The 13,437-nt window shown below is 40.0% G+C and overlaps 1 protein-coding gene across 4 annotated transcripts in view; it reads right to left on the minus strand.

Moving 5' to 3' along the window:
* UVRAG (UV radiation resistance associated) overlaps positions 1-13,437 on the minus strand; it is a 95,933-nt gene that overhangs the window by 59,042 nt on the left and 23,454 nt on the right. For all 4 annotated transcript variants that reach the window (XM_083855898.1, XM_083855899.1, XM_083855900.1 and 1 more), the window contains one exon: positions 13,096-13,181. In XM_083855898.1, coding sequence (XP_083712024.1) covers positions 13,096-13,181 — 86 coding nt within the window. The remainder of the gene's footprint in view (positions 1-13,095; positions 13,182-13,437) is intronic.

Below are 13,437 nucleotides of genomic sequence, written 5' to 3' on the forward strand. Positions count from 1 at the left end.
TTCATAGAGTTAAGTTGTAAGTTTGTAACTCCCAAGTAATAAGCCTGCTGCATGCCAATTTGAAAACTTGTATTGCTGGTAATCCTGTTTGACGGCTCCTGGGTATGAATGTTACATCTTCAATGCAATGGGATACATCACTGCCTGGGAGAGGCTAGGCTTGTGGAATTAGGAAGAATCATCTGTGTCATCATGCTGTCTTGTCATGCTGTCTACAAAGGACCATTGCAGAGGGATGACAGAGAGCACTTCGCATTCTTTTAAAACAGAAAGGGGGAACTGTGACAGCTAGTCTGTAAGCTGCACAGATAAACTGGCCATGACACCAACTCTACCAGCCTAGCTCATTAGAGAATACAAGTGAACAAGTCCCCAAGTACATCAATGATGGGTCAGATTCAAACTCAAACAGGCCCAGACAATCCCTCTGAACCAGGAATGCACCCATGTCATTGGCCAGTGAGCTGGGCAGGGTTAAGACCCTTCACCAATCACGTTTGTAAGTGCAGGAAATTTGAAGCCCCTACAAAAGGAGACTCCCAACAATAAACTCCTGCTGTTGCTGCATGAACTCAGTGTGTTCTTGTTGCATTCCTGTCTCCAGCATCAGCAGCATTTTCCATGTTACACTTCTAAATGAATGCACTTAAGTCACCAGATGCCTTTAGTTCCTTCACACTGCTGCTTCTCCTAAACACCAGTAATAGCATAATTTAAACCAAAAATCTAAGTAACTTCTTTGGTTTCTCTTGAATTTTTCAATCTGCTCATAGCACCAGCAGCCACAGAGCTTGTGAGGGGCAGCTGTACCCCATCCTGTATAAAGACACACTGCTGTGCTGGCTGCTGAGGGGTGGGAGGGGGCTAAGATTGCTGACCCAAGGGCTTGGGCTAACACACCTAATGAAGAACCTGGAAAGACCTCCTGGAAACCTTGATCCTACTGGGAACTACTACTTACACCTCCCACCTTCATGAATGCATCCTGAGGCTGTTGGCTACGGAACATGTGGTTACACAGGTCAAAGCCAAGGTTTGCTGACCATCCTGAACATTACTCTGCTGTCATCCAGCAGCATCTAAGTTTTCCAGTTCCACACTTTCCAACTTGTGTCTTTCCAAAAATCTGGAATGTTTTCCTTCTACATATAAGAAAGCCTAACCCAAGATACGACTTTTAGGTAAAGAGTAATAACTGAGTGACATTTTCCCTTCCTCTTTATGTAGTTTAACACAGGAGGAACACTCTCGATTTAGTCCATTAGGTGATCATGAGACAGACTTACAAGTTTTCACAACACTCCATTTAGGCAGCAAAACCTCCTGCAAAGTGTTCTACTCATCGAAAGAGTATTTACATAATGGAGAAATTGTTAGGTCATCTGCCATGATGTGATTTGATCACAGTGATTTGATCAACACTCATTAACAACCTACAAATTTTATAGTAACTGAGTTCTCCTATTCATGCCTAAAGAATAAGCAATAAACACCTATAGAGACTGACTTCTCAAAATAATACATATAGTGGAATACTTGTTCAACTAGGGGAATCAGTATCTAAATATATATTTCTGACATATAAAAACTGCTATACAAAATAATTCAGCAATAAAATCTGGTTTTAATAAGAAATTGATTTCTTTTTAAACCAAGCATAATCCACTCATTCTTTGCACAGTCAAACTTTGCTGCCTTGTTGCCAAATAGAGCCATTTACACTGCAAGACAGGAAAATTACTGATAGTTGTTGACTCAATCCAAGTACATGCACTGTTGTTCTAAGAACTTTAAAATGGTAACATGACTACATCCAAAGTTAAATCTTCCAAGATTACAATTTTAGAGACTTCATTTCACAAAAGCAGCAACTATCAGCATTATTTTTTTCTCCCCCCCAAGAAAGTCTCCATGTGGAAACGTTTGGTCATCCAACAAAGGGAATACAAATTAAGCTGTAAGAAGGTCAGCACGGAAATTTTGTCTATCGCATTTGCACAAGAAGACTTTGGTGGAAGCAATTATGATTGCACCAGTGGAGATCAGCACACGGAGGCCATAAATCTGGATTAAAACGTATACAGAATAAACAGAGAGAAACTTCAGCCTTAACTGACCACATCTTGTTTCCATTTCTAGGCTAAATGCAAGTCCAATGCTACAGCTTAGTCAGCACAAGCTGTGCTTTGAGCACAATCCTGCTTGGTTTAATAACTGTCAACAATAAGCCAACTCCTGACATCACCTACATGCCATCAACCAATGTGGGATTCTTCCTACATTGCCCAAGACTTCATTTTTTAAATGCATTCTATTAAAATTAGCACTTCCATAGCACTTTAAAAGCTAATTGAGGGCTTGAAGAGGCCACTGGCCTGCTACCAAATTTCCTCCAGCAACTGGGAAAGCAGAGCCAGTTACAGCAGAAACTCCAGCCTATTTAAAGGGCTACTTTAGCCAACAGTGTTGTCATCCAGTGTCTGCAGCAGCTCAGAGCCATAGTCAGCCAGAAGCAGAGCAACTGGAAAGTGAAGTGTGACAGATTTACTGCTGTTGCTTGGGGCCCTGAGAGCTGCTGTGCAAGTGTCCAACATCAGGCCAGTTCCATGCTGCTGCCTGGGAAAAAAACAGAAAGCAAAGCAGACATTAAAATTCCTGAGCATCCTGACTGATTGGAGGTGGAGATGCACAAGGCTGCTGTTCTACTTCTGTTTCAATAGCACCTGCTTCTGAGATGGGAAAGATTAAGAAGACACAAAGCACTCTCCTTTCCTTTGACAGTTTGGAAAACAGTTGGATACATTAAAAGTACAATCCATGTTTCAATGTCTCTCTCTTACACTTTCTAGATCATAAGTTCCTGAAATACAGGCTATTTGGGTTATTTCCTCAAAGCTTTTCAAGTCTTAGATCAAATTGCTTTCCTCAACCACCGCCCCTTCTCTCCCCCCCAAAAAGCCCACAACCCACTTTCTACCTTGGCTGTAAAATGTGAAACCATTCTAGCATACAGTATTCCACCAATCAACCCAATTTGAGTACCAGCTTGGATGGGGACAAGGGGAAATATGGTTACCAAGTTCTTCCTCATTACAGGATTTCTTTGACATAATGTCCTTGTCTTGTTTGCAAGATCAATCAGTTTTCCTGCTTCCCAGGACTAAACAGTGCAGTGCTCTAAAATACAACTTTACAACTTCGGAATGTGCTGTAACAACACATTCACTCTCTTTAAGCTTACAGTAAGTATGAAGGTTCAGCTGGAGCACTTTCCATTACCACACGCTGCAGTATCCTAGTCTCTTTTGGTCATGCATTAGTCTAGTGATTTACTACTTTGTATAGCAAGTTTATTTCTGGTTGCAATCTCTAAAAAACTGAAAGCTGGGGTGTAGTGAGAGTTGTGCCTATTAAGTGTCTTGTTTTGAAAGACAGGGATTTATCAAGGAAGTTGGGACTTCCCTTGGAATGGAAAAAATGCCTCCTTCCCTCCAAATTATTACAAGCTGGAAATGAAGGGGCCTTCAAGCAAAGGTATGGGAAAAGGAATAACAGTTCTTTGCTAGTACGTATATGTACAGCAAGGCAAACAAACAACAACAACGGCAGCAATGACAAACAAAACCATAAACCCAGTAAAAGCAGGTGTCTGTCTCTCGGGTGCCAGGCGCTTTCCCTTTTGTTGCAGTTCCAGCCAGGGCCGGCAGGGGCGCTGGTGGCTCCCACCGGCGGGGCAGGTGCGGTGAGGCAATGGCAGAAAGAAGGGGGGCCTGGCTGCAGCCAGGGAGACAAACCCTCCAGGAATGGGAAAGGGGGTCAGGCTCCCAGGTTTTCCCCTGAGGCATCCAAATAGATGGTGAGGGTCCTTTCCAGTCAGACTGGGTGTTAATAAGGTCCCAGTTCAACAGCTGCTCTAACAAGCAAAGGCTCACCCATGGTAAAAGACAGAGTAGGAGGACAAAAGCTCCATAGTGGCAGCAAATCCTCCGGGCTATCCCTCCTCCGATCCCTCCCCAGCCAAAATCTGGCAATATCTCTGCCCTTCCCAAGAAAATGTCCCTAAGCTCTGATAGTGCAGCCAGCTGCACTCCTCCCCCTCGGCTACATCTTTTGTCTCTTTAAGTACTGGTCATTATTGTCTCTTAGCAACCGATGGGACAAAATACCATGAGAGAAAGAAACAAAAGGAAAAATCCTAACGTCTAACATTAAAATAACATATGCATGTATTTACATTAATGAAAAGGTCTCAGCTTTATCAGACGGTTGATAGATGATTTTACAGTTCTATCATCCACTCCCAATATCTATTTTCTATCAGACAGATCTGGATTTTTCATGTACAGAACTTTCAGCCATAAATATATCAATTAATTATAGCAGTCGCATACTACTACAGGCTCCTTCTCACAAGAGAAATAAATTACTCTGGTCATATTTGCCAGAACAACCTTCAGTTACAGCAAGACTAAATTTAAACTGAGAATTACTATATGGGATTGAGAAAACAGAATGGAACACTTCTGGCAATAAGTGACATGTAGGGTCCTGGAAGTAAAGTATCCAAAATTAGCATAAAAAAAAAATATTATTTTTCTATTAAATTCAGAAACTAGAAGGCACACTACTTTCTATCAGTCCACAAATTTAGATTCTGGAGAGTGGCAGCCAGCGTGTAACGTGGGCTTATATTTGTTAAAGTAGTTAAGACTGAGGCACACCATAAGGCGCTGTGGGGAAGGCACAGCTGGCAGGCTGCAGGGCTCGAAGTCGGCTGTGAGTGAGGAGAGTCAACTGAGTGACAGCTGGAGTGAGACTGTGACTGGCTGGAGGAACACATGGACAGCATATGAATGGGAAGCTGACTGTGTGACAGGATGGGTGAAGAGCACCACGGCTGAGCCAGCCGATGGGTGCCCTTCTTTGTTAAATTCTGTTAGGCCTCGGTTTGGTTTCCCTTATGTCCGATGGAGATTAAAGGTATGACAAAGGGAAACTTCTGCAATAAAGTCATCTTCTTTGGATGCATAACGGGTCTGTGTTGCTTTGCTCCCCATTGCTACAAACTTGCTATAAGATTTTTTTCATAATCCCTTAAACTATAATTTGCTACATCTGCTTTCCCACAAGAAAAAAAAAATCCTAATTTATAATCATATACTCCCTTTCCAATTTCTTCAGAAACCTATACCTACAATTTGTCAAAAGCAGATGTAGAGCAAGAAAAGACAGTAGGGAGTAAGAAAAGAATAAAATGCAAGTCTGACTTAGTAATTTGTGACATTAAACCTCTCCAAGAGCCAGTGCTGTAAGAAACTCACATAAGACAGTGCTGTTACCAGCACAGATAACTTTCCATCATTCTTTCAAACAGTTCTGAGTCCTACACATGTAAATTACTTATATGTAAGCCTTATGCTTATATTGGAAAGTCTACATTTAAGTCTTCCACATTTAAGACTCAAATTAAGCTTTAAAATAATCAAGTCCATGCGGATTTGTGGACTGCAACAAAGTGAATGCTTTGAGCTATTTGGAAACAGAGAGGAAAAGGAAAAAACACGTCTATTGAATGGGCAGCAGGGCGGGTTCCAGCCTCCAGTCTGAGGAATATTTAAGGGAGCTAGCTGGGATATAGATCACCTTCAATACTCATAGGGTATGAATGGAAGAGGAGAGCCTTAATGTGAAACTCAATTTTTTTGAGAAATGAAGCAAAAAAAAAAAAAAAAAAAAAAAAAAAAAAAAAAAAAAAAAAAAAGGTGAGATGTCTCTAGTTCTCTTATTCCAATCCAAAGATTTAAATCCAGTTAAATGGGATTTATTGGTTGATTTTTTTTAATTCAAAAAACAAATGTGGCAAATTACAAAGGAGGCTTCTTTTTGTTCTTTCTCAGTTTGTGATTACAGAAACCTTGCTGCCAGGGCACACAGAATCATATTCAAGACACTGTATTTAGTAAAAAAGGTAAATTAGATGCAAATCAACTTTCTGAAGTGCATAAACATGTCAAGATGACTCTTGCCAGGTGGACAGTAACACCAGTAGAATTCAACAGCCTTTTCCTAAAAAACTTCACAGAAGTTTCAATTCTCACTCTGAGACAGTGAGCAAGCCCAAAACTGGGATTCACTGAACAACTGAAAAGGAAGATGCACAAATTCAGACTGAATGTGTTCCAGGCTCCACCCAAAAAGAGACCAGTCGCTCTCCACTTGATTGTGTTCTTCCACTCAAGGCTACACAACTGATAAAGTGCTTGTGACAGCAGAGCACAAGCTTATGCAATGGAGGAAGGAGGTGGAACACTAGCCAGCCAATATTCAAAGCAACTCACGTTTCAAAGTTGCATACTGCTGCACTTTCCTCCTGGAAGCCATCCCCAAATTCAAATCTCAGCTTTCTTCCAAGAGAAGCAGAATTCTGCAGCTACAGCAGTACAAACTCCCACCTAACAGGGATGGTCGTTCTCAGGAGTGTTCAGCAGCTTCTTGAACATCCATGCCTTCCCTATCCTGCCCTGCTTTAATGAGCAAATTTATTAGAGTATTCTCCCCACAACAAGATCTTTAATCTATTTTAATTGTTTGCAATCAAAATTCTGCCTTGACTTTCCCTGGTGTAGTTGGATAGTTCTGAGGATTTTACACACATGACTGCATTCACCAAAATCTTTGCTGGGGCTGATAAAGAAAGCAACTCAGCACCATTCTCATGGCAATATCCAGGACAAAGCTGTAACAAAAATAAACAGTCCTAATGTTCACAAAATCCTCCTTCTTAAAAACTTTCAGGTATCTGTCAGTAAATTACTAATATTCTTATTTGGTGACACTTGGCTATTTAGATTAAAGATAAGGAAAACATTTTCTACAATGAGAATGGTGAAACACTGGCACAGGTTGTTCAAGGTGATAGTAGGTGCCCCATCCCTGGAAGAGTTCATGGCCAGGCTGGATGGGGCTTGGAGCAACCTGGTCTGCCATGGCAGGCGGGTGGAACTTGATGATCTTTAAAGGTCCCTCTGAACCCAGACTAATCTATGACTCTATAACACGCTGGTTTTCATCCATTTCATAGACGCAGAAAAAGGAGCAAGACTGGGGTTCTGACTTCTCAGTATTGCTTCATTGATACCATCTCTTACACACTGTCTCAAATAAAGAGGCAGAATAAAGCTACTTTTTAAGCCCTGCACAACTTTGTGTAATTCCTCTCAAAAGTGCTTTGAAACCAAATTTGACCAAGAGCTAACAGTATACCTATGCTAAAAACGTGCCACTGCAGGGGCAGCTTACTGCATATGGCATATTAGGAAAACTGAAGATCACAGCAGCAGCAGACTGCTAAGCCAGCAGTTAACAAACATTTACAAATGTACTGCTCTTATGCTTCATGGACTGTTTCCACTTGCTATGACCCATGGCACTCTCTTTTACAGATTTTGGCACAAGGCAGGCTTGTAAGTTTAGTGTTCTAATGATTGAATAGCCTCAGTTCCCATACAGCTCAATCCCATAGAGGTAAAATGCCTGGGAAGAGATATTTCCAGAAGTCTGATGCCACCAATAAAAATCCCTAAGGAACCTTTCAAACAGAAAAATAAATCAGATCCCAGTTTTCATCTCCATTGCTACTTCTCAGGAAGCCACCACAGGATAATTCAAACCCACAAAGTTTTCAGGCCAAGAAGGACAACACTTGTTCATCCATTTCAGAAGTGCTTAATTAAGCATACAAAGGCACTCTAGAGATCTGATTCCAGCTCCTATTTATTCATCCTGGCCTTAGGCTGCCTGGATTCGACTGTCCAAAGCCAAAGGGAAATGCCTGCCTGGTCTTGGCTGCCTATTGGGTACAGAGTGCCAAGTCTTCTAAGTGCAAATCTTTTCTGTTTAGAAATATCAAACCTGGCCATCACACTCTGCCCACTCCACCCCCCAAAGCAAAGGGATGTTTTAGCAGAACTTTGTGATTTAAGAGGAGGTAAGAGGAATCCTATAACCTGTTTCACACTTAAAATGGGGTATTTCCACATCTACTGGGAGAGGATGATGGCAGCAGCAGTAGCAACACTGAAGTCTGAACAATGCGATTGCCAAGATACTCTCAGATAAGCTACAGCAAGGCACTGCAAGAGTATCAGGTTATTTATTAGTGATCATCTTTCCTAACCCATTCACACTCAACATAAAGACAGTGACTGCTCCACCACATGAATATCCATAACTGCAATGTTTAGAGATGTTTTGGTCACAACAGAAGAGCTGGGACCCTTCTCTGAGTAAAGGACAGCAGAGGGAAAAGCTAGAAACAGGAGACTTAATTGTCAGTGCACATTTTAAAATTTAACTGGATCTTTTCTGCCTGTCCTTACCTCTATGCAGCTACCAGCATGCCACAAGGAATAGGGTAGCAAAAAAGCAACTGTTTCCATGCAGTCCCATCTACTGCCCAGCTCCACTGGGTTCACGTCTTTCATGGAGATGAAGACGGAAATAAAAAAAAGTCAGGGAAGTTCAAAAAGCCAGCTTTGCATGGCTCTCATCTGGATTTATCAGATGCTGTGCAACTCTCTGAAGTCAGACAGCCAGTGATGACAGCATGTCTTCTTCCTGCTTTCCCTCCTTTTCACCCCACTAAACAACAGGAAGCCTAAAGTTTGGAAGTGCTACTTCAATCAACTATACAACAGCAAAGTCTGGCTGAGCTCCTGTCAGACAGGACACTGACATTGCTCAAGATGGACCAGTTTACAGAAGACAAGTCAATGTACCTGAGATACACCTTAGCACTGAGCAGCTTAAGCCCACCAGCCCTTGTGCTGCTCTACTATTCCCTACTGAGAGCTTATGAAAAACAGCTTCACTTTCAGCATTATTTCCATGTGTTAAAAATAGCTGCATAAAGGCAGTTAGTTCATTTGGCATATGCAATCCCAGTGACTCTGGAGTCTCAGAGAAACTACACTGAGGAGCAACTAGTAAGTTTTTCTGCTCCACAGCAGCCTATTCTGTCTTCATTTCTAGTTTCAAAGTTCAAGTTCTGTTTGTTCAACAAAACTGTTAATAAAGATGGAGGATTTTTTTAAAAAGCCAAATAACTATTTAAAAACATCTTTCCTAAAATAAGCAGAGCTAAACAAAAGCTGATTTTATATCATGTCAACATGTTTTAGCCTTGGTCACTAGAAGGTGATTTTATGAATATCTCATTTTCAGATCACAGACAAACACTACCAGCATTTGTAGTCTTAAGTAATATCTCTACAGTGATGAGATATGCACTCCTCTTTAAATGAACAGTTGTATTACAGATGGCAAACCCTGAAACAAAGCCTGTCACTTGAACCATACCCTGGCCCCATGAGAGAATAATACTCAGAAGTATTCTTCAAACAAAATTCTGCCAGATTAGACATTAATAATATTAAGCAGCTTCCTGGAGCTAGACTTTTTACTCATCTCAGCACTCAAATTATGCCAATGTCAGATTCTGTTGTTGGTTTTGGTTTTGTTGTAAAAGAAGACTATTTTTACAAGTGTTACACTCATAACACTTTGTTTACAAAAACACAAGCAAAATGTTTTCAATCTGCACTAACTGGCTGGCTAAATATCAGAAATACACCATTCCATCTGCTGAAGGAACATAAGCCATAGAGACAGCAGTTTTGAATGAATAATAAAAACTACAGGAAGCAAAACTTCAAAGGGGCAGATTTTCACCAGTTCTTAGAGCACTTTTTGTGTCCAGGCAGAATACAGAAGGATTTCAGGCATTCACATACTTAGAGGCACAAGCCAATTGCTCTGTAAGTGTCACAACAACACAAAAAGCTGTTGCTGAATACACTGTGATAATTTTTGTATTTAGAAATTGAAGTAAAATTTTATTACATAGCATTTTAAGTCCTTTCTTTAGTGATCTCATCTTCCCAATATCACTTAATATTAAATGTCTATTTTTTAAAGCTTTAAGAAAAGAAAGGCTAGAGAACCAAGAGAATACTAAATATAAACTTATTCCCATTAGTGCTGCAAATGTGCTCAGAACTTCATTAATTGAGTAATGTCCAGAACATGACCTCAGATGAATTTGGCCCATCTCAAATGCTGTGTGAAAGGTATTACTCTATAACCGATTACTAACAGCAACATAATGTTTAGGAAGTCTTTAAATTATCTCTTTTCAGGAAATAAAATAAGGGACAAAATCCTCAAATTTTAAGCTTTCCAGCTGATGTGGTGAATTTTTGCTAGTTAGCCCCTTTTAAAGCAAATGGCTGGAAGAATATTTGTCACTTCCATATGGCACAAACAACTTACAAGCAGCACTGTGTCTACCTGAGGATCTTATTCCTGTCCCAGAAAAAGGGTTATGAGCTGCAGAGGTGCTGAAACATTCTTTGTGTAAAGAAGAGTTGCCTGAACATTTAACTTTTTCCTCCAGCCTAATTAACTTGTAAACCCACGTAATTCAGCATCTGAACACAAGCATTATTTTAATCCAATGCACAAAAAAATAATTTATTGTTCACACACTCTGTCACTCCCAATTAATTTTATTAATCAACATAATTTAAGCCAAGCATATACTTTTCATTAAGGTCTATTCATAAGCTTCATAAATTTTAGCTATTCACTTCTGAGGAAAAAAACTGCATCACTTCTTCCCTCAAAAGCAGTTTTGAAAAACAGATCAACCAGAGAAGTTCTCACTGTGCAGTCAAGATGTAGAGGATGAGCTAGAACCAGTTGTCTCCCTTTTGGCTATCACTGGCTCTGCCACATCTGGCAGCACAGTACAACCACAACAACTGAGACTCACATCGCACTGTCACCAGGATTTGCCTCCTTTTGTAAAAGTTTAAATAAAGCAAGTACAAGCTGTTCTTCATATTCACGTTCATCGTGAAAACACCATTAGGATACTACATGTGCAGCTTGTGAATTTTTACTACAGACAATTATCTTTATCATGAGAAACTCTTCAAAACATGGGATTTATGTGACCAGATGCAAATCTTTATGGTATGGACACCTCAGTATTCTCTTTACAGCTAATGGACAGAAGAAGGAAGACAGCAATTAATTTCCTCCCAAAATACATCCCATCTAATGAATCATAACTCAAATTATGCCCATCTCTTTCTTCTGTTCAAAGAGGAACACACTAATATGAACTACCTTTGGGAAGAGTTCATGGGCTGGTTATTCAAGCATGGACTCCTGGAGGAAGTGGCAAACCAAACTGCTTGGTAGGAGAAAAAGGACACCTGACAAAAAGTGACTAGAGATTATTTTAAAACAAACACCATCTCCAGGCTTTTCAGCTTGGTATCAAAGGTGAGCAACAGTATAGAAAATGCACCTATAAAAAAGCAGAGTTAATGTGAGAAGGAATAGAAAGGATTCTAAACTACACAGAGGACCCTGCCTTAGCTCCTGACAAACTTTCCTAACTACAATGAAATCAGACAAAAATGACACCTAGGTCACAAATTACAGCTTCTAATTTATGCTGGAGCTAAACAACACAATGTAAACCCCTTGATATGGTATGCAGAATCCACTAAAATACAATCAGCAGCAGGCCTGGCTCTGAGGTCTGAAAAACACTGTTCTTTTGGAGACAAAATAAAAAAGGAGGATGTCTCAGCTCAGAGACAGAGCTTAAAAGAAACTAAACCCAACAGCATGCCTAGGCACTATGAGAGACTGAGCCCGGACCCTCACATCCCCAAAACAGAAAGAAGCTCCAGTAGTCAGGGTTCAAAACAGCACTGGTCAGCATTCAACAAGGTGAACTTTATCACAGCTGACATCTTAATTCCTTGTCAGCTGAAGGAAAAACAGTCAGGCATGTTCAGAAGAAGGATTACAGATCCATTACACAGGGGTCCAGCTAGTCAGGTTCATAATCATAGCGAGTCTTTTTACTGGAACGTGCCTCATACTACATAGATGTGCACACAAAATGTGAAAAACCCTCATGAATGGAGTAATCAGGGTACACTGCACATGTTTCCCTTTTTCTGTTAAACAAAGACTTAATGTTAGATAGTACAAGTTCTCTTCTAAAGGACTGTGCCAGAATGTAAATCAGAACCTCCTAACACTCCCCCTGGTTGTTTCCTACTAAAAGCACAGAAAACAAACACTTAGACAGCAGCCTTCAGTTTAAATATGATTTACAGAATCAAGAAACAGAACGTTCAAATTTTAAGAGAGCTTAAATAAGGACATCTGAATAGGCAACCTAAGCTGACTTTTTCTCTCTCTTCAGACAGGCAACACTGACACCTACTGTCAACACTGTCAAATGGATTTAACTTGTACAACTGATTTAAAAAGTCAAATGTATTTCTACATAGACTTTTAAAAACATATTAAACATTTCCTATTCAAAGGTTTTCCTTCATAGCACATCTACTACTGCCTTTACTGCAGAACTGAAGTTATTAACCTGTCTTGTAAAATGCCATTTAAATAGAGATTCCTCAAAACCAACTTACTGACAGTGGTGTACCACAATTATACCTTTTCATAACTAATATTTTTGAACTATTATAATTAAAGCAAATCTTAAAAAGGACATCTTGTTTAACTTAATACTAGCACTTCATTTTTTTATTGCCACAGACATTTAAGTAGCCACTCAAAAGCAAAAACCACTGTACCTTTCTTAGAGCACATCTGTGTTGGAGTAACTGGGTCCTGACTGTGTTCTCGTGTTTTTAAAAACATTTATTGCTGTTGAGAATAGAGTAAAGGCTTTCCACAGAAACTTTTCAACAAAGAAACTCCACGATTTTGACATTCACAAGGCATGTCCATGGGCCTGCTCCACAGTCAGTCCTAGTTCAGAGCACTCAAGCATCCACATGTCAGAAGCCCAGCAACCACCACTGACCACACACACATCACAGCCCAGCTCCCCAACATATCAGTACACTGGCACAACTTGGATACCTCCTTTGCACATTCCACACCAGAATGCTGGGTGTTTTTTTAATATTTGGAAAGATTCCTCCCACACATAGACACTACAGAAGTTACAACAGCTACACAAAGTATTATCAAAAAGCTCACCTAAGCAAAGAGAAGACGTCATAAGAGTTACGGACACAGTTCTGATCCACCTGGAGAACACTGTTCTTCAGGGTACCTGAGTGATCCTTGAGGAAAAAGAAGGAATATTACTTAAAATAAAAATCTATCTTAACTAAAAGCATGCACTTTTAGTAGAATAAATGATCTTGTATTTAATGTTTTTAAATCTGTCTTTACACATGTTTTATCTATGATAGGTAGAAACAATTTATGGTGGCGATAGCACCACTTATCCTATAAAAGTATAAAAGATCTATCAGTTTATCTGTGTTCTAGACACATAGTGTGTTTTCTTGAACTTTATAATCTATAACTGTCTGA

This window comes from Zosterops lateralis, assembly GCF_965231275.1.
Source record: "Zosterops lateralis genome assembly, chromosome: 2".
NCBI classification, from domain to species: domain Eukaryota; kingdom Metazoa; phylum Chordata; class Aves; order Passeriformes; family Zosteropidae; genus Zosterops; species Zosterops lateralis.